We start from the raw sequence: 20,360 nt of genomic DNA, 5'->3' as shown, positions 1-20,360 counted from the left end.
TAATGCAAGCAATAGAGAGGATTTCTTTACTATTATTATTATTAGTTCTTTTCAATCTAAATCACTTTTTTCCAGAAAGGAAAGTTCTTGATATCTAAGATTTATTAATAAAAAATAAAATAAAGAAATTGATGATGGTGTCATCTAATTAATACGACAAGAACGAGTGGATGAATCAACAAATAATCTTTCTATTCTGTTAAGAAAAATTCTCTATTTTATTATCATATATCATTGTATTTTAGCTATACTGTATGAATTTGATTGATAGGCAAAATATTTCACAAGGCGAAAAGATAATAAGCGGACCACTCTTTCTAATATGTTAATCTAATTTTTTTGTATAGCAACATAGAAAAAGGAATGTAAATTTGCACTAGTTTTATGACACGACGCAAACACCGCTACACCTCCAACTTCTTCTTCAAATGGCATGGATCCTTTAATTCCCCAAGTGTTGCTAGTATTCCGTGTGAGGGAGGCCTTCCAGCCTCTGATGCAGTGTGGTTGCAGGCAGGGGTGCATGATGGTTATGAGTGCCTTCGTAGGTCGTTAACACAAACCTCGAGTCTTCTCGCTCTCTCTCCACTGTCTTCTTCACGTTGCATCCTACGGTCGAGCAGCGGTAGTAGTTCCTGTCACGATTTCATCAGCTTGCTTTTCCAAGTAGTAGACAAGAAAGATTGCTGAATGAGGAACACAAGTAACTGTGGTGCAACGACATGCTTCGATGGAGATTTAGATAAGAGGTTTACCTCGGATATGGGCTGTTCTTCATCTTCTTCCTCCCGTACTTCCTCCACTTGTATCCATCATCCAATACCTCAAGCTCTGACTTGGTTCTGAATGCAACTCTGCTCCCGCTGCTACTCCCCCTCAAAGAGCCCTTCGACTTGTTCTCATTTCTGCACACAGTAAGAAGACGGCGGGCGTTCTCAATAAGGATACATCATGATTCTAAAGAACCAAAGCTCGAATCATATCAAGGAGCCAAAGAAATCTTACTTGTCATGATCCTGGAAGAACTCCGGACTCTGCTGCTGACTTGCAGGAGAGAGCACGGCATGTGCCGTCTGCGGATCTTCATCAAAAGCTAGGAAATCGTCGATAGCAGCAATTATGTTGTCAGGCTGATCATTCCCCCAAGAACTCTGCAAAAACGAAGAGGAGGAAGACATTGGCAAGGAACCCCAACTCATGCTGATTCGACTGGAGTAAGCTGACTGATTCCAACCGACGCCGGGGCAGTCTTTCTAACGAACATTGACAGCTATCATGTAGATTTCGGTGAGAAACCTTCAGCCACGACACGCTCTCCCCATACATACATTTTAAAGCTGTACTCACCCCACCTGGGGATGAAGAAGATGCCGGCCAAGGGGAAAGACTTGGCTGACTTGCGACCGTAGACTCTTCGGGGATCATTCTTACACATGTAAACGAAGAGGACATTAGTCAGCCAATGTGGTGAGGACTTGGGAGAACATTCACATGCAGCAGTCTCTCTAAGAATCATGTGAACACCTTGAAAAAGGAATAGGCACAGCCATCACATCGAGCATCGAGCAAGAATTCCACCACGGCGTTCTCTTTTTCCTATGCCTTCAGTTTTACAGCCAGACTGGGATTCTTTTGCATTTCGGACTTCTATTACTTATCCGCCATCACAACTTCCGCTTCGCTGGTAGAACTCCATACGGAAACCAGCCAAGTGATGTTGGAAAGCCGAGTTGTCCGAAATTAAAGCGTGTAGACAGGGAAGCAGAGTCTTCACATATTCCACGTGAGAAGTCAAGAGTCCCACAACATGAACGAAAGACAAGCCAACCTTGCTCGAGTCACCGACATTATTGCTAATATAATTAAGTCTAATTAAGAAGATAAAAGCATCTAAAAAGGATGATACCGATTGCTTTTCGGCTGTGTTTGAACGTCTTATGATTTATATCTAAGCTTTGGTTTCTTCTATCGCAAAAGATAAGGTCACGTCTCGCATAGTAAACCTTCGTTTACTTCACAAATTGCTGCATTGAGCTGGCAAAAATGATTGAAAAGTTGCAAGTCCAAGTCGCAATAACTTGTACAAATCAAAGACGAACATATGGCTCTAAAGAAGCAGAAGAAAGCATCATTACTTGGTGTTGAAGACTTCTTTCCTCCTCGAACCATACACCTGTATTCTGAGACACCGGTTTTGTCTAGCATTAGACTTGTAGACCCACAAATAAGAGTCCATGGAAGGTCAAGATATCTACGATATCTACGATAAGCATGTCGTCAGCTTCAACATGAATCCGCCCAAGAATATTGTTCTATGCAATTAAAGTGCTGTTTATACTTGTCTCAATTATGTTTCTTATTGAATTGCATGAAAACTTAATGGACTATATCTATGAGATTTGCACATAAGCACATGATTACAATCCTTTTTCACCTGACGTCCTGCTATGCAAGTAGCAAGTTCAATTTATAAAATTTATTATGAAAATGATGATAATATCATTCGTTCAGATATATTTATACAGATTTAAAGAGTATGCTTAAGTCATGCACATTTATCATGATAATTGATATTCAAATCATTGATTGACACTGAGGATTAAAATATATAAGGAATATAAAGTTATCATTCTATATTTATTTGTATCATGATCCCTCCCATAAGATTGATTTTTGGTCAAAAATATTAATTTTGGAATGATGTAATTGAAATACATTATTGTAAGTAAGAAGCATTGTGAGAGAGTTAGCTAGTTCGTTAGAAGTATGAACGTGAGAAACACATAGTTGACATATGACAAATTAATTTATAATAAAGTAGAAGTTAATAACAATGTGTTTTATGTGAGAGTAGAACACTGAGTTGGAGCATAAGTAGGTGGTATTAACATTATCACAGTATATTGTTAGAGTAGTTTGGAGGTGATGCTAAGTTCGTGCAGCAGATTAGTGACTCACTTGAGTTCTATAGTGATGGCGACGATGACTTAGTAGCAGATCTTGCGATTGTATTTTATTTCTTGAAACTCCAACTAATTAAATTTATTTCAACGAAGATGATATAGGCTAATGTAGATGTTCTATCATTGGTATTACCTACCTAATCAACGTTAATGAAGGCATGGAGATGAAGAGATGAGTGGTTATGAAGAAGTCTATGATTGAAAGTCTATTTAAGATATTACAAAATATGTTTTAGTATAAAATAATACATAGCAGATGATCGATGCATGCATTGTGATAATTTAAAAATTATAAATAAAATTTATGGACGTGTATGAGATAAATATTATAATGAACCGAGTAATTTTCGATATTGTGTGGGATTCGTTATAGGGCTATTATTATATAATTTGAGTGACTTGGTGGAGAAGAGTGGGGTGATAATTTCTTTCATATTCTACATATTTATCTTTCATAATAAATCTCATATATATTTATTTTAAGATAGAAAAAAATCAAAAAATATGAATATTACTTCCATCACCAAAAAATAGCTTAAGATTTTTAGGTTTTTGATGGAGAATTGATTGTCAATTACTTAAGAAATTATTTAATTTCTATAGAAGTATTGCTTATGATGATAATGTTATCCATATAAATTAGTAGACATATAGTATATGATAATGTTATCCATAAAAATTAGTAGACATATAGTATATTTCTTTTGTTGTCATAGGAATAAAGAGCTATATGTTAGAACCATTTCGGCACTAGAGGAGGGGATGAATTAGTATTTTTGTAAAAATTACGTCGATTCAAAAATCTCGTTCGATAAATACCATATCAGAAAGACATTTAACTTGAAAATATTCATAAACGTAGTGAATAAGTAAATCAGTTTATAATAAGAATGAAAAGCATAAAATAAATATAAACCGATTTATAGTGGTTCGATCGTCGTGACCTACATCCACTCTCGATCCCTTTTCACTCGAGTCTCTTCTTTCAATGAGCGAAGATCAACTACCCTTATAACTTTTTTTTCCTTTTGACAAACTCAGGAAAGAACCTTTACACCTCTCTTTTAGACCTCACTCCTCACTTAAAAGAACTTCTAATTCTAGGAGGAAGAGACTCTAAATCTTATGAGAGATTTATAACTTTTTTTCAAAAGGATTCTTTCCCCCTTTCTTAACTCCATTTCTTGCTGGTTCAAGTAGGAATAACTGAGGTATTTATAGACTCCAAATGACTTCAAAAATGGAGCAAAAAAGTGTCTCATCCCGAGTTTTCAGGATACTTACAATACTATCGCCATTATTGGGTGGTACCACCATCTGTCAGACTGACAACTAGTGGTACCGCTGCCTGTCAGTCTGACATTGAGCAGTACTATCACCTAATCTGACATTGATATTGGGTGGACCATCGTCTAGTCTGGAAGATTGTGTTTGGGCGGTACCATCGCCCGGTCTGGCGGTACCACTACCTGACATAGTCTGGGAGATTTTGTTTAGGTAATACCATCGCCTGGCCCTTTTATGAGTGATCAAATGACCTTTCAACTTAGTCCAAAATAGCCCCAACTCGAGCCCAATTGGCCCTAATTTAGTTGGCATTGTTTCACCCCAAAACGACTCAATTATAATTAAACTAACTCGATCTAGACACACAATTATAAGCATGAATCCTATTTTGTCCGATATGTTATTGGTTTATCCGACGCTTCGTTTGATCCTTCAGTGTAGTGTCCTCTCCTTTAGCGTATTGCTCAATCGACATGTTGACTCCCATAACTTCTGATCTCCTTGGCGCAATGTTCGATCCTTCGGCCCGATACTTGAACTCATGGCACAAAGTCCTTCCGGCATGTCGACTATTCCTTTGGTCTGACATTTAGTCTTCTGATATGTTTCACTCCGACCCAACATTTGATTCTTCCCATTTTAATCTAATGATCTTTCCTTGATCGAGGTTAGTCATGCGTCATTCAAATACACATTAGATCTTAAGTTTATTAATTAATTTTATCATCAAAATATGAGATTAATCACCATCGAATTTGGAGTTGACAAAATCGGTTGATATAATAAAAAGCAAAGTTCATTTACTAGGCTCGTGAAGCTTGACTAGGTCCATAAATAACTTTTCGTAGGTTACAAATATGGTTCGGATATTAAGGATGGATAAAGCTAAGTAATTATTACATAAAGACATCTTAAGTAAATGTCTCAAGCAAGAAAGTAATGTTAATATCTAGTTGATAAGCATGCCAACCTTAAGTGATAGTCAAACTTAAGATAAGTTAAATTATCGCCGGTTTAATAACTATACTTAAGGTCTCTATGAAATTAATATTCGATTGTTAGTAAAATCCTTTAGCTACTAAACGTGTTTTATATCAAATAATGAATCTATTTAGGTTTTGCTTAATTTGAAAGATTCATTTATACCGGATAATATTTTATGTGAGGTGAGATAATACAAGGTTCCATGTGACATTATAAAGTAGGGTGTCATATTCCTCATACATGACTTTGTACTAGCGTGGAGATTTTTGAGCTTGAATATATATTTTGATTTAGTAGGGTCAAGTGGAGAGCTTGTGATAGTGTGGAGACCAAAGATTTAACATAATTTAAAGATATTATTTTTAGATTATGTTGTTATATAATATTTAGGCTCGGTGATATTATTGGGTTGTGTTGATTATATAAAAAATTGAGTTATATTAATGATGTGAGAATTGATGAATAGTTAGTAACATATATCTAATCAAGCTGATACACTTTGAGATCACTTGGATGAGGAAAGGATAAAGACATCATTTGTAGTACCGATGGTGTTACTTCTTCAGACATTGCAAAGTGAGTTAGTGGATAGATGGATGAAAAAATTATAGAATAGATGAGGTGCTTTGAACTGGAGTTATATGAGAGTACAAGCCTAAAAGATAACTATTGGTTGATGTGGTCAGAGGTGTGCTCATATGAACTTAATGATAGATAGTTGTTGTAGCGGTTCATATTACTAAAGGAGTAAATTTTAGAAAAAAAATGGTATATATATATATATATATATATATATATATATATATATATATATATATATATATATATATATATATATATATATATATATATATATATATATATATATATATATATATAATGGTTCAAATCTAGATTTACCATTCGAGTTTATTATAAATTTAATATTATAAAAAGAGGGATTCAAGTAGTATTTTTTACAAAAAATAATAAAATTATACCTGGGTTATGTTCGATAAAAACTCATTTGGTACTTATATTAATAGACTCAGAAGATTTATATAAAAAATATAATATATTTAAATATATATTTATTTTTGAATGCATATAAAGTATTTTGTTAGAAATTTTATGAATGGTTAGGTGAAATTACATCAGTATGCATGTGAGCGTTTGATGAGTCAAATATTACGATGAGCAAACGTCTGATATTGAATTGATGTGCTGTAGATGAACTGTCGAGCTGACATGACATAGTGTCCCATAGATGTCACACTGATTGTCTAATCGTATTCATCTCGATTGGCCTTTCGATCGTGAGTTTTGATCCAAGTCAATGGGGAACTTGCAGTCATGAATTAATCGCTAACCTATTGTTTTCTCATCGGGCCATGGCCCTTGCAATCATACACATAAGCCTCGTGCAGCAGCTGCAGCTCCCCTCGAAAGGTAAGACGTAACATCACGGCACCTGTGGATGAACGATGGATCAACTGCACTTGGGACGAATAGGTCGTCATCCTCCCACTGCCTCGATGGTGATTGAGAAGAAGTCCCACCCTTTTGCAATGCCCATCCCTCAAGAACAAACCACGAATTGTATACTACTCTCTCCATGCTTCGACCGTCCGGTATCTCTCATGGCTAACGACAGAAGCTTTGGTACCAGCGAGTGATTTGTACCTATTATTATTTGTTGTCATATCAGCTCATGGCTATGATCCATCCGGTTGGTGGAGTCACTGAAAACTAGAGTATTTGCTCCAGCAGACAAACGTCGGATGTTATGGATGATGCCGAGTAGCCCCCATGCAGGAGGACCTCACTTTCAGACAACTATCATCTTTTTCCCAAACTTGAAAGTATAAATGGCTGAATGATAGATAATATGCTTCTTTTGATTAGATCCAACAACTGTGAATCATCTCTCAACCATCTATCCATCTATCTATCTCATTGATGTATGCAAGAGCTAATTTAGGCAATCCGACAAACGAATTATGTCTTACCAACAAAAGGATCCAAGCAAAAAAAGGTCTGAATAGATCCTCTTTTTTTTGCAGATTTTGTGTGAATTGATCCGACCTTAAAAAAGTCCGTCGATTACTTTGCAAACATCCATCAACTTTATTAGATTCTTTAAAATAAAAAAAAACTTTGTTCCCCACCATCAACTTTGCAAAAAGTGGAAAATAATGATGTAGTTTTTAAGTGATGCAATGATGTCGGAAAATATCTTTTTCCTAATTAATGATGTAGTTTAGTGTGTACATATATATATATATCTTTGTTGAGGTATTTAAATTGGTTAGTATATTATTATATAAATAATAGGTCATAGATTCAAATCTATTAAGTATGTTTATAATAATATTTTTTAAAAGTAAAAAAAAAAAACAGGGGAGAAATATACATACGGCAGCAATTCCATAGAATTATACAATCAAGCAAATGTGTCATGACAACTAAACACTTTATTTTCGATACAATCGAATCAAATCAAGCGTGCAGAAGCCCGCCAACAAAAACACAGGCACAGGCTTTTCTTTCTCTCACTCTTTCTTTATTTTGATCACTCTTCATTCGCAATGTACTATATAGTTTACCAATACATACAAATCGAACGAAACCCACAGATCGAGCTTCCACTGTTCTCACTTGCTTCTCCATAAACAAAATAAATCACATCCAAGAATTCTTGTAATAATAATATCCATCAGAAGAAAAAAAGGTTAAAGAATGAGATAAGATTTTGATGGTAAAAGATTCGATTTTGGTCGTTCCGGTGGTGGCAGCCGGAGCGGCACCGACGCTTAGCTTGAGATGAGGCAATCATCATCATCATCATCATCGAAGAGGCTTCCGATCACCATGAACTCCTCTTCTTGCTGTTGCTGCTCCTGCTGCTGGTGCTTCTCCCGGATGGAGTTCAGCTTCTCGAGCTTCAGACCCGCGCGGAATCGGGCAATGAAAAGGTCCGCCTTGTTGTTGACGTCGGGGCTCGGGCAGAACACCGCCGTCCCCGCCACCGCTCCTCTTTCCCCGACGTTCGCGTCGGCTCCTCCGAATCTCTTGCTTTTGCTCTTTGCCACCTCCTCTTGAGAAACAGATGCCGCAGCCGGCGGCGGTGGCGGTGGCGAAGGTGGTGGATTTAAGGGAGATGGAGGAGCGAATGGGAAGTCAGAATGGTTGCATGTTGCTTTCTTTTTGTAGAGGTTACCCCGTGGAGCAGGAGGAGGCGGTGGGGGAGGCAATAACACTTGCTTTTCGGATCGTCGGGTTGGTGGAGGAGGTGGTGGCGAGGGAGGCGAAGAGGTTTGTTTCTTGGAACGTCGGGTTGAAGAAAGGGGTGGTGGTGGCGGAGGAGGAGGAGGCGGAGGAGATGCCGAGAGGGAGTGGATCCTTCGGTTCTTGCTTTTCTTGTGAGAGAACAGACTGTGAAAGACAGAAGAAGACGGAGGCGGCGGCGGCGGCGGCGGAGGTGGCGGAGAAGAGGAAGTCTCGAAGTAAAGCGAAATGTCGCTATGGTTCCTCTTTGTCTTGCTCCCTTTCTTCTTCTTCTTCTGGTAGAATGAAGCGATAGCGGCGGCGATGTCCTTTGCTCCTCCTCCGTTCTTCTTTTTATGGCTATTCTTCTCGTGAGAAGGTGGAGGCGGCAGCGGTGGCGGGGGTGGTGGAGGCGCCCGAGGTGGCCGGTTGGACCTCTGTGGTCCCAAGCTCCAATCTTGCTCCACCTCCCAATTCGGAAGATCCTCGAGGGACCTCCTTCTCCGATGCCGCGTTTCATGGTTCGTGTCTCGCTCCACCTCCCTCGCCGGAAGCTTCTCGAGGCTCCTGCCTCTCCGAAGCCGATGCCGCGTTTGCGCTGTCGGCGGCGGAGACTGCGGCTGGGGCTTTCCGGATTCAAAGATCGCATCTTTTTCTGCCACACTCTCCGGAAGCTTGTGCATGCTCCTCCTCCTCGGCAGCCGCTGTGCCGCAGCCAGCGGCGGCGGACTCGGCGGAGATCTCAATCCCGGCGGAGGGCTCCGCCGGAGAACAAACGTATCCACCGGAATGGTCTTGGCCTCCTGCTCCCGGAAGCTATGCCTTTCCCAACCGCGCGAGTCCGGCTTCCGACGATAAAGCTGGATGTCATCGTAGCACCGCCACTCTTCAGCGACCGAGGGGCCGCCCCACGCCGCCTCCTGCCTCAGGTCCGGGTAGGAGCTGCTGTTCCTCATCCGACGAATCCCCGCCGCATGGTCCGCCGCAGCGGGATCAGGGTAGCTCACCTGGGCCACTTGGTTGGTGAACCACTGGTTAGGGGAGGAGGCAGAGGGGGTACTGTCGGCATCATCACCGGCATTCCAGCGGCCGAGGACGCCGCACAGGATGGCGAAGAGGACGAGGACGAAGTTGACGGTATCCCAACCGCTCTTGATGGCCGTCGGTCGGAAGCCACGAAACGAGGCAGAGAGGAAGGAAGGCAGGAAGAGAAGAATGAAGATGGCGAGCAACACTAGCAAACCCCATGGCGGAATCCCAGAGGAGGAAGAAGACTCATCTCTTTCTCTTCCCATCGCTATAAATCTGTAGACAGCTCAAATTGGCTCCTTTTGCTCTGATGCCAAGCTTTGCTCCTGGTGGGTCTTGGCTTTCTTGATGCTCCTCTGCTTTCTCTGTTCTCGTATCACGGGCACTTGGGATAACCAGTGGGGAGAGGCTGCCCTGTGATGTATCTTAAGGTTAAAGCAGGTGCTGCCGATTACGAACACCTCTACAGCTGTTCGTCCCCAACACAGTCTTAGTAGTAGCCAACTGTTCCATTGTTTATCTGCCAAAGCGAAGCAAGTTCGAGTAATCATTAACTATTGGACCCATAATTAGTCCTCGGTCTTCACCTAATGCACGCTCTCTCATCGAGAGTATCTCGTAGATCGATTGGAATGTCTCTGTAATTATGAAATCATGGTGGCAGAGTCGATTGTCATTTGTAATAATGTCTCGGATCTCGGCGACTTGGACACGAAGATGAAGTATGCTTTCGACTGGTGATGGTACAACCACACCAAGCCGATGATCTACTTTTCCGCTGTCGAGATTTCCCTATAGATCAACAGTAGCTTTAAAAGAGACACGCCAAAAGCGTGCTGCTGTAACGTGAATGAATGAAAGGAGCAGAAGGGGACCGGTGAGGGCGACAGGATTCAAACACGACTGCGGACGCAGCGGAATGAGCGCGTGACGTTCACGAAAACCAGAAGACGGAGCAGACCGACGATCCAATGTGCGAGAAGCAATTCTAAATGTGGTGTTGGCTTCGACGTAGAAGCCTCATGGAATCATACGGTTCAGCGCGCACCGAAACAGTATTCTCGATCGGTGGGGTAGCAGTAGCTTATCCTGCAAGGATATGAAAGAGTCCAAGAAACAAAAGGAAGACAGCAAAGAGGTGAATGCTCGCTCTCGTTTGGCAACGGCAACATCAGTTCTTCCGGAAGAGTTCTCTGCAACCAATGATTGGGTGTTTGTGGGCACGTAATCGATGAAGCATGACACGGAAGTGTGTTAGGAATAGCGAATGCTGCAGCCTACGTATAATCTATGGCTGACTTTAGGACCAGGTGGCCACCTACTCACAGTTGCTTGGTTGGGAAGATAACAGTTGGCACAGGCTTTTCGACAGGGAAAGGAAGAGGAGGAGAAGGAGAAGAGTAAACACACTACCACACTATTCAGCAGAAAGCCTATGGGAGAAGTGAGGTGAGGGTGGAGTTGGCCACAGCCTGGATGTTGATTGGCTCATTTCTCTGGCACGTAACGTGAAGGAACCTCCCTAAGGTTTCCATGGTGGTTTCAAGCTGCACATACATGCTTGTGACGTGAATCATGAGCAGCTGATTCACCTCGGAATGGTTGGTGATGAACAAAGCATGATCGTCGTCCGGTGAAAGATTAATTTAGTGAATGAACTGGGCAAACTATTTCGTGCCGATGATGCCTTACGGGAAGTCCTCAGACTTTGCGTGTAATACTTCTCCAAGTCACTGTGAAGGTCAAGTATTATTATGTTTAAGGACTCTTATCTTGTACAGATTTGACATGATTGACTTTTAGATGAGGTAATTACATCTTATAAACTAAATATGAATACGATGAGATTAGAGAATCTTATCTTAGTTTAGAGTGCTACTAGACATGGTCGATCACCCAAGGCCATATTATTATTATTATTTGAGAAATGAGTATACTTTATACGTGATCATTATTTCACGGTCACTATTCAACGACCATAGATATCGTGTTTGAGTTATAATTGAACCATCAAAGTTCCTTCGATTCCGGACACCCCACGACAATCTGGCTCACCAATGTAAGCGTGTGAACTCTTACGATGATATTTTCCTGTATTCACATATAAAAGATTCCAAGTTGACTTTGGTTGGTTGACCAGACCAGTCTAGTATGCTACCAAGGAAATGAGGTCTAGGCTGTATTAGCATGGGTTGACCCAAGGAAATACCCAGGCTAGATCCATTACGAGACTAGTTTATTCCATTACGAGACCAAGGGAGGTTGTAATGTGAAGAAGGTCTTAGTTATTGGATTGGAGGAAACGTAGTTTCAAATTTCTTGGGGATCAATTACAGGAAAGAAGGTGTTCTTTCCCTCGGACTAATTTTCCCTCACTTTCCTACTTCTCATGTCTTCTGTTTGTAGATCACTTGAGGAGATATTGGGAAAGATAGAGAGGGGAAGCACCTTCATATCTTCTTCCTTCCGTAGAGAGTTCTTGAAATATTGAGTATGCGTCCTTATAGTCCATTGATCGGTCGAAGATTAGGCTTAGGAATGCTTATCAAGTTTGCCAGCTGCCGCGTGCACCCCTGAGGCGGTCCTGCTTGCAGCAGGGCCCCCAGACACGGCGATGGGCGCGCTACGCAGATGCAGGACTTTGGCCCGGCCGTAAAGTGTGGGACGCAAGCTTGATCGTGTACGGCCCGCACTGCGCGGGCGCATGGCCTGTCTGCCACACTCACGGCCTGGCCCAGCCCAGGCACCATGAGGCATTGACACAAACCGGCGGACGAGACCTCAGTTAACGTGGTCAAGAGCGCGAGACTCGTAGGCCAGCGCGGGACCCGCGACCTACTGTGCTGGTTGCTCGCCTGATATAGCGGGCAGCCCGCAGGCCGTTTGAGACGACGAAGAAGAAAGGTGCGAATAGAGAAGAAACTAGTCTTTCCTCCCGAGATCGAGAGGAAAGAGAAGAGCAAAATTCCAACAGATCCGACAACCAAAACACTGGAATAAAGATGCAGCTAATGCGGCATACATATCATGAACAGTTTTCTGAAGACACCTCGTTTACCTTAAGAATCATGAGGGCACAAACACAACAATAACCTGATAATGTTACATTAATTCTACGGTGGTGGCACTAGATAGTTGTTCCAAGAAGATACTGGCCTCACTATCTGAAAAGAAGTGCTAGATTATGAAAAGTACCAGTACAAGCAAAAGACCACGTTAACAATTTCCTTAACCTATATCATCATTCAGTCTTGGACGACGACCTGTGCTTCTTCTTCGGACGTGAACTTTCAGCATCAGCAATATATGATTCAGCTCTGACATTGTCGTGTGCTTTAAGCTTTTTTAAGCCCTTAGCCTTGTCCTGCAAGGGAAGGACGAGAAACAAAAACGTAAGAGAAGAATATCACGGTTCGACATGAAGCCTCACAGTTCATACATCGTATAGCAGATTATCTGCCAAAACATTACAACATATGCCTTTTCAGATTAGAAAAAACAAAAACATATATAAATTTCAAATTTTGAACTTTTCATGAAAACTTATAATCTGATTTAACAGTTTATATAATATTATCTACTGCCCTTCTTCTAACAGTCCCACATTAGTTGGGAAGCGGATGCTAAGTAAAGAGCCAAACAACACACCCTTCCCAAAGTTGCCTTTTGAGGTCCACTCTGGAAGAACAAAGTCATTCAAGGCTCACTACAGAGACGACAATTACTTATGGTATAGAATGCTTGTACTAGTAATGATTAGTCATGGACCTCATCAAATGAGGACTCATGCAAAAGTCCAAGATGTCTGTTGAAATAAGGCCACAATAAATTCTACAATGGCTATACTAGTAATGATTAGTGATGGACCTCATCAGATGGCGACTCGTGAGAGTCCAAGAGGTCTGTTATAATAAGGCCACAATAAATTCTACAATGACTAAAAAGTTTGGAGAGCCACTCCTTTGATAGAGGTGCTTTTTGGAGTGCACCAAGAAAAACTGCACGAGGCTCACTACCGGCTAACCAGAATCTGGATGACTCTGGCCACCACTCCAAGCCAAAGTTCATTTCTCCACAAGGTTACCACCTTGGCTAAGCAGAACACTTGCCAACTTCTAAATGTGGAAGGTATGTGCTTCATCCAAATACAATCATAGGCGCTAGACTAAGACAAAATCATTCAAGTTGAGAGAGTTCAATCACAAGAAAGCCAGCAGGCCTCCCATTCTTGGACAACTTCACCTTTCAGTCTCCATGGTATCTTACACACCCAAAAGAGAAAGGTCCTAAAAAAATATTCTAAGATGACAAAGCATTTTTTTAGTCTATAATTCAGAGATAAATTCTTTCAGTATAGTAAACTGGTCCTAACCATTCAGGCACAACAAATCTGCCACCCATGCAACCACAATGATTTCATACGGCAGCCAAATGCTAAGCAATCATTTAATAATAAAATAAAAAATAGCCGAAAATAACCTCTTCAGTCAGCTGATGCCAGGAGGTATAATGAACATATTCCAAACAATTGTCATGCTTGTTGGAGAAACACATTCACACATGACATAACTCCTAAACATTACATTTCTTATTTACTTAAATTTTAACAGAGGTGCAGCATATGACATCCTTCTATGCAGAAATAGCAATCAGCAATAAGAATTAATTCAAGGAATTTTCACTACAACCACGACTATCTAGCTCAAAATCTTGTACCCTTACCTCAGGCATAACTAATCACACTCTCAAAAATAATTTTTGTTTGCAAAAATTGTACAATTATGTCAAATTTATAAGCCACGATGCGTGACATCAGAATAATGACAGAACATGTCAGAACAACCACATTAAACATGGAAGCAGAAAGTACCTTCAAGGACTTTGTCATGGCAGCCAGATCACTTGTGTTCTTGTCAGAATTATTAGAATCAGTCAAATGAGAGGAAGGTTCCTGCCAACATAGAGGATGAGAAAAAGATTAACTGGGTACAACTTCTACTAAAATATTTTCTTTACATGTGGGATCTTGGAAAACAGAGCCAACCTTTGGTGGAATGAAAGCAGCCTCTCGTTTTCTCTTGTTTTCAGCTGCCTTTTCTGTCTGTTTTTCCTGCTTCTCTTGCCACTTCCTTGCTGATTTCTTTTTATCACTCAAGAAATACTCACCACTTTCTAATTGAAGATCAATCTGAAAAGTATTCAATAAGTTGTCATTATCAGAAAAAAATACTGCAACATAATTATTTCAAGGAAACACTTTGTCAGGAGACTAAATTGAGTCCCTCCACTATCAATGCAGAACTTAGAACCAAATAAGGATATGCACTTGTATATAATAATAAATCAAATATAATGGTCCTAAGGGAGAAAATAAACAAGAACTAGAAGCAACACCCATCTTGGAAACTGAGAGAATTTGAAACTAGCGGCAACATTCTTCTTAATAACCGAGATAATTCAACAGCATGACTACACTCAAGAGGATAAACACAACTTGCATGTGACGACTATAGGTATGACATGACAAAGTATAAGAAAATAACTTGCATATGACGGCTGACATCCCAAAAGATAAATAAAAGTGCATATTTTAAGTGTTTTATTTTGCCACCTAATATTTTGTGAAACTTGCTTAAAGGACAAATGTTCCTAACAACTCCCATCCCTAAACCCATGACGATGTATCAACATAGATATGGCATAAGAAGATAATATGAGAAAATAACTTTAGCCTTTCTGCTTTTATGCAAGCCATCCTGATTAATATCATCATAAATTTTACAATCCTTTTCCCAATTCATACAGCATTTTAGAGCAAACCCTATGTCATGAATGCTCATGGGATAAACAAGTGGAACTTCACCTCATGAACCTATATGATCTTCCCGTTTTATGCTACTTGTTGAGGAACCTTCTAATGGTGCAACTTAATACTTCTCCTCAGTTATGATAGAATTTCTAACTGTTTTAACTGTAGTTCCATATATTGCAAATTTGTCAAAGAAATAAAATTTATAACATCTGTTATATCCAAATTAGTTAAATTATAAAATAGAATACTTATTTGATTGTCAGATATTACAAAAGGGGAAGATGGAATGATGCTTCAAAAGTCAGAGGAGCATGCTGAAAATGAACAGTTATGACTTTAACTTCACCTTGCTTGGTTGTTGAGGTGGAGGAAACGGGGTATAAGGTTTCTTCTCCTTGGCCTTCACTTTCCTTTGCTTAACATTCTTCCTGAATAACCAATGACAGTAACGATCAACAATTGGTAAGCACTAGTTAACCAAATATATAACTAACAAAAATGCCAAACCCCTTACTTTTTAAATTTTGGAAGGAACCTATCCCAGTTCTCATTGGCTAATGCTGGATTTTTGGCAAGTTCTCGCTTCATCAGAAGGGTCTGCTTTGGAAATAAAACTTTAGTAACTGCTAAAACTAACCATATCCACTCAGAAATTTACATGAAACCTTTATTTCTCAACTGTTCATGCCAAAAAAGACGATATGGTTACCTTGATATGGTAAACAGGATGCAGCTGATTTTGGATACAATCTTCCACTATTCTTCGGACTTGTTTCAGACCCTTAAATGAACCCATGGCTGAAACTGTGTTTCCCTAGTCAATTTAGTAAAAAAAAAATTGGTTAGATACATGACACATAGAGATGAACCATTTGAGTAAACAATACAACTAAATAAATACACAAAAAAAAAAGAATAGCACCTGCACTAGCACATAGCACCCCGTCAAGATCTCAATGGCCTATATATAGCATATACAACCAAACCATGAACCAATTTAACAGGAGTTGAAGACAAATAAATCACACTTGACAATGACTTGAGATTTATATATTGATGATGTTCTTAAATACAACTTATACCTTCAGAGTAGACAGATTGGGTCCTAAAAGGCGTTCTCTCCGCTTCACAAATCGTTCCTGGAAAATTTACAGTCCCATAGACTATTAGCAACTGAATTAGGCATATTTAACTACTAGCTTCAAAAGAACCAAACAGGACTATGAACTATAATTATTACAGTCATCATTATACAGGTAAAAAGATCAAATAAAAGAATCTATTGGCAGATGGAGCTTGACATCTAGTGATCCATAAAAATTCAACAAAATAATGGTTCACTATCTTCAAAAAAATGCTTTTGCGTGTGAAGGAAGATACTCCAAAGCTGTTCAAGCAACCTTTTCCATGGTACTCTATGCTAGCAATCAGTTGTACTATCACTTCTAGCACAGAAGTCTAAAATCATAATGCACCTTTGTGAAACCCAGCATCAAGAGCCAGAAAAAAAAATCACAAGCTATTTGGAAACTTTTGCAAGAGAAAGAAACCAATAACTATTTATTCAGAGAACAGGTAAATAATAAGCTTCCTACAGAATTGCTTCAGAATTACATGAAGTTGAGAACACAAGTAGCATAAAGATAGTGCGAGACAAAAGTCATAATGTTATCAACCATGTACATATGAAGATCCCATAATATTAAAATACACAGCAGCCCCTTAGCTGGCTGATTTGAGAAAGAAATCCTCCATCTTGTTTCTCTTGACATCTTACATATATAAAGTTTACTTAGAATATCTCATTTTATTCTTTGATGGAAAGTTGAATGGTAAATATGATCCAAACATAGGTGTATAGGTTACTGACTTCATGGCATACAAATCAAAATCTTTGTTTTCTAGGCATGCCCATCACCATGCATTGATCACCTGATGGCACGTGCTGCACCACCAGTGCCTATTGTTCATGGATGTTGTGACATAGCAGTGCCTGTTACATGCCTGCAGATGATACCTGGGGCATGAACTTGGTAGAGCACAGACTCGCACCCAGTCAACACACTGTACCAGTATGACATGAGGACGGCTTGGAACAAAACATCAGGCATGTGTCATCCATGATATGAATTGGTATCTGTGGACCTTCCTTAGATGCTGGAAAAAGAGTTCTAGCATAACTAAAAAATCCAACTTACACTGATCACTCATCAAATATTGAATCTAAATATCCATGCTACCAGTGAAAATATACAAAAGGAAAGCATTACTTTCACTTAGTGTTTGAAGTATGAACTTCCCCCTTTAGCAGTCTTGCCACAAGAAAATGACCCAATACACCTACTCATTATTTGACATAGAAAAGGATAAATGAAGAACAATATAATGTTAAAGAGGTACTGACCAATTTACCTTGTTGCGTATGAGATTCCCAATCTTAATAATATCACACTGCATCTCATCATTAAGGATCTTGATTGCCTATAAGGACAGCAATTGTAAGATAAACACTAAAATAGCTAGGATCAATAGAAAGAATCACTAAAAGACATCTGAAAATAAATGAAATCAAGAAACATGTCCTTCATAGTTCAGACAATGGCCAAAGGCTTGTTTATTAATGTAATTTACAAGGAAAATATTCTTGACATTCAACTATAGGAGAAAGAGTTCCATCAAGAAAAAGAAAAAGAAAAAATAACTACAGAAAAGAGAAAAAAATGTGATCACTAAAAAAATAACTTGACGAACAATTTTTCTGTGCTCCTGAAAAACTTGAAAAATCTCAAATAATGAAAAAAAAAAAGTATAACTTGTGGTATGCGGTAAAATATTGGACATACCTGAGGTGCAGGAACACTACGTGAAAGAAGCTTTATCAGATCCCTAGCTTTGATAATCACGAATGGATCTCTAGTTTTTCGAGTAGTTGAGACAGTCATAGATCCCTCAACCTACAAAATAAAATTCAACCAAAGTTACTTATTATATAGGTAAATAGCTTTGCTACTCAAAACCAAGAAGCAAGAAGAATATATCAATTTTAAACAAAGGCATTGAGAATAGCAGATAGCTGTCATATGCATCACTAGTGAACTTCAATATTTAAATGCAAAAATAAGTACAAAGTTCAAGATGGCTTACCAAATTAAGTTCACATGAGACGCCATGTTCTTTTAGTGCACTTTTCACCATAGGCCATACTTCCTGCAAGTACTTTTCTGTAAAACTATGACTTCATGAGCACCTCATGAGTGGAAAATAAATATTTAGAAGGTTATGTGTGTGTGTGTGTGGATAGAAATAACTTGATGGGTTGTAGATATCAAAGAGTACAACAAAAGAAGAAGAAAAAGCCATAATGTCTCAACTATTTGGGTCCGCTACATGGATCCCTTTAGTCAGTCAGCACTATTTATGACAATACCACAAGTCAAACTAAGCATAATCAAATCTCTTTTTAATATTTCCAACAAAGTTTTGTGAGTCTCCCTCTTCCTCTCCTCACACCCCTAACCTTGACTGATTTACTTTGTCTATTCAGGGCATATATAGGTCTCTATCTTCCCTTCCTATTCAATAATATATCCAATAAATGTAAATTTTGAACCTCCAGGAAATCATTGTTCTTAATATACTTTCAATTTTCCTCTAGGAAATGCTAATATACTTAATCTACAACCTTTACTACATTTAGTTTCGAGTGTTTGTCTCCAAGTAATGCTATATTAACCCACAACAATATGCTTGACACTGTCCTCCGCTCAATAGTTTTAATCCAATGCACCAAACCTATTGATCAGGCTAATTGATACTCCATTGTTTTATTTAAGAGAAGGTTGGTTTGATTATCTTTCTCAGAGTTCTAATTCACTAGCCCTAAGAAATTCTTAGAGGACCTCCATGCAATGGCCCTCTGCGACAAATTATGACAATTTTCAGCTCGCCTGAGTTGGATAGCTCCCAAAATTTCCACGCAGAAATACATACACACATAGTATACAAGTACCAATTCAAAGTCATCCTTCAACAATCGCTACTACCTGGAGACCAAAAAAAAGAACGAAACCCTAACGTCCATAACAAAGCACGGCACTAGAAAAAGAAGGAAATCCGAGATACCAGAAAGCCTAGAGAGGCAGATGGTCGTATAATAATAAGCAGAAGAAGAGAACCGGGGCGCTTTTACCTCTGTACTGAGGGAAGAGGGTGGAGAAGGAGCTGACTTCGAGCATCCCGCCCTCGTTCCAGGAGGGGTCGAACTTCTCGATCTTCCAGCGGTCGATATTAGGGTCCTCGTCCCACGGCTTGGGCTTGTCGTGCTTCCCCTTGTGCTTTTTGCCCTTGGCCGTGGAGGGTCCTTTTCCTCCGACGCCATCCCGATCAATGGAAGCCTCCTCCGCCATGGACACGCGGTCGTGGTGGCCTTCGGTTCGGAGGATCGAAGCCGGCGGCTACTCGAAAGGTTGCGGTGTCGAGACAATTACCCGAGCAGGAGCGTCGATCGGATGCATTATATAGGAAAACAATGGGGCATTTAAGGATGTTGTTATAAGGCCCAGGCCCATTTAGATCCATAATGGGCCAAGCTTGGTCACTTTAGGCCCACCATGTTTTCTAATTAGGAATCGAATATAATGCGAGCGACTGACCGTTTGATCCCAAATTAAACTTCTTATTGTCTTGGAACAAAAGCGACAGGCACCCGAGAGTCTTTGAGATTCGCATTTGAGTATCACTTGTAATTAATATTACATGTCTTTATGCGGCCACATAAAAAAGGATGGGTAAAGGAGGATCGCACAAACACTTTCCATCTTCTTAAGCATTATTTCGTAGATAATATCTCAAACGAATGCGGCTTATATAATTCCACGTAATTAATCATCATTATTCCAGCGAACGTTCATATTAGAATTTCGATGCATATTTAAGAAAAGGTCAAATGCAAAGGCCAAACCTAAATGATTCTACTCGAGAAAGAACTATATTCCTGTAGTTTTTTAAAGGAAGTCGACGACGATAAAAAAAGGAAGGAA

The 20,360-nt window shown here is 39.6% G+C and overlaps 2 protein-coding genes and 1 long non-coding RNA gene across 3 annotated transcripts; all 3 read right to left on the bottom strand.

The window, feature by feature from the left end:
* Nucleotides 1-295: 295 nt before the first annotated feature.
* Nucleotides 296-1,307, bottom strand: LOC135608963 (uncharacterized). Its single transcript, XR_010485651.1, has 3 exons — nt 1,006-1,307; nt 756-905; nt 296-635 (listed from the first exon to the last, which is right to left on the bottom strand). It is a non-coding gene; the product is annotated as an uncharacterized LOC135608963 (long non-coding RNA).
* A 6,543-nt stretch (nt 1,308-7,850) lies between these two features.
* Nucleotides 7,851-10,126, bottom strand: LOC135609733 (verprolin-like). Its single transcript, XM_065103301.1, has one exon. It carries the CDS (start codon nt 9,773-9,775, stop codon nt 8,027-8,029), a length of 1,749 nt encoding a protein of 582 aa, XP_064959373.1. The 5' UTR covers nt 9,776-10,126; the 3' UTR covers nt 7,851-8,026.
* Nucleotides 10,127-12,674: 2,548 nt separating this feature from the next.
* LOC135609732 (KRR1 small subunit processome component-like) lies at nt 12,675-19,815 on the bottom strand. The gene is made up of 12 exons (XM_065103300.1): nt 19,511-19,815; nt 18,466-18,542; nt 18,165-18,275; nt 17,734-17,802; nt 16,404-16,460; nt 16,244-16,282; nt 16,031-16,135; nt 15,836-15,918; nt 15,668-15,749; nt 14,554-14,697; nt 14,380-14,460; nt 12,675-12,873 (listed from the first exon to the last, which is right to left on the bottom strand). Exons 1-12 carry the CDS (start codon nt 19,725-19,727, stop codon nt 12,751-12,753), a joined length of 1,188 nt encoding a protein of 395 aa, XP_064959372.1. The 5' UTR covers nt 19,728-19,815; the 3' UTR covers nt 12,675-12,750.
* Between the last annotated feature and the right edge of the window lie 545 nt (nt 19,816-20,360).

Source organism: Musa acuminata, chromosome BXJ2-4 (genome assembly GCF_036884655.1).
Source record: "Musa acuminata AAA Group cultivar baxijiao chromosome BXJ2-4, Cavendish_Baxijiao_AAA, whole genome shotgun sequence".
In the NCBI taxonomy this organism is placed as follows: Eukaryota; Viridiplantae; Streptophyta; class Magnoliopsida; order Zingiberales; family Musaceae; genus Musa; species Musa acuminata.
This window is presented reverse-complemented; position numbering and strand designations above follow the sequence as displayed.

Excerpts from the sequence above, each read along its gene's own strand:
- LOC135609732 (XM_065103300.1), bottom strand. The coding sequence starts at position 19,727 with ATGGCGGAGGAGGCTTCCATTGATCGGGATGGCGTCGGAGGAAAAGGA. Across the intron at positions 18,543-19,510 it reads CCTCTTCCCTCAGTACAGAG|AAAAGTACTTGCAGGAAGTA; the intron begins GTAAAAGCGCCC and ends ATAGTTTTACAG. Across the intron at positions 18,276-18,465 it reads TCTCATGTGAACTTAATTTG|GTTGAGGGATCTATGACTGT; the intron begins GTAAGCCATCTT and ends TTTATTTTGTAG.
- LOC135609733 (XM_065103301.1), bottom strand. The coding sequence starts at position 9,775 with ATGGGAAGAGAAAGAGATGAGTCTTCTTCCTCCTCTGGGATTCCGCCA.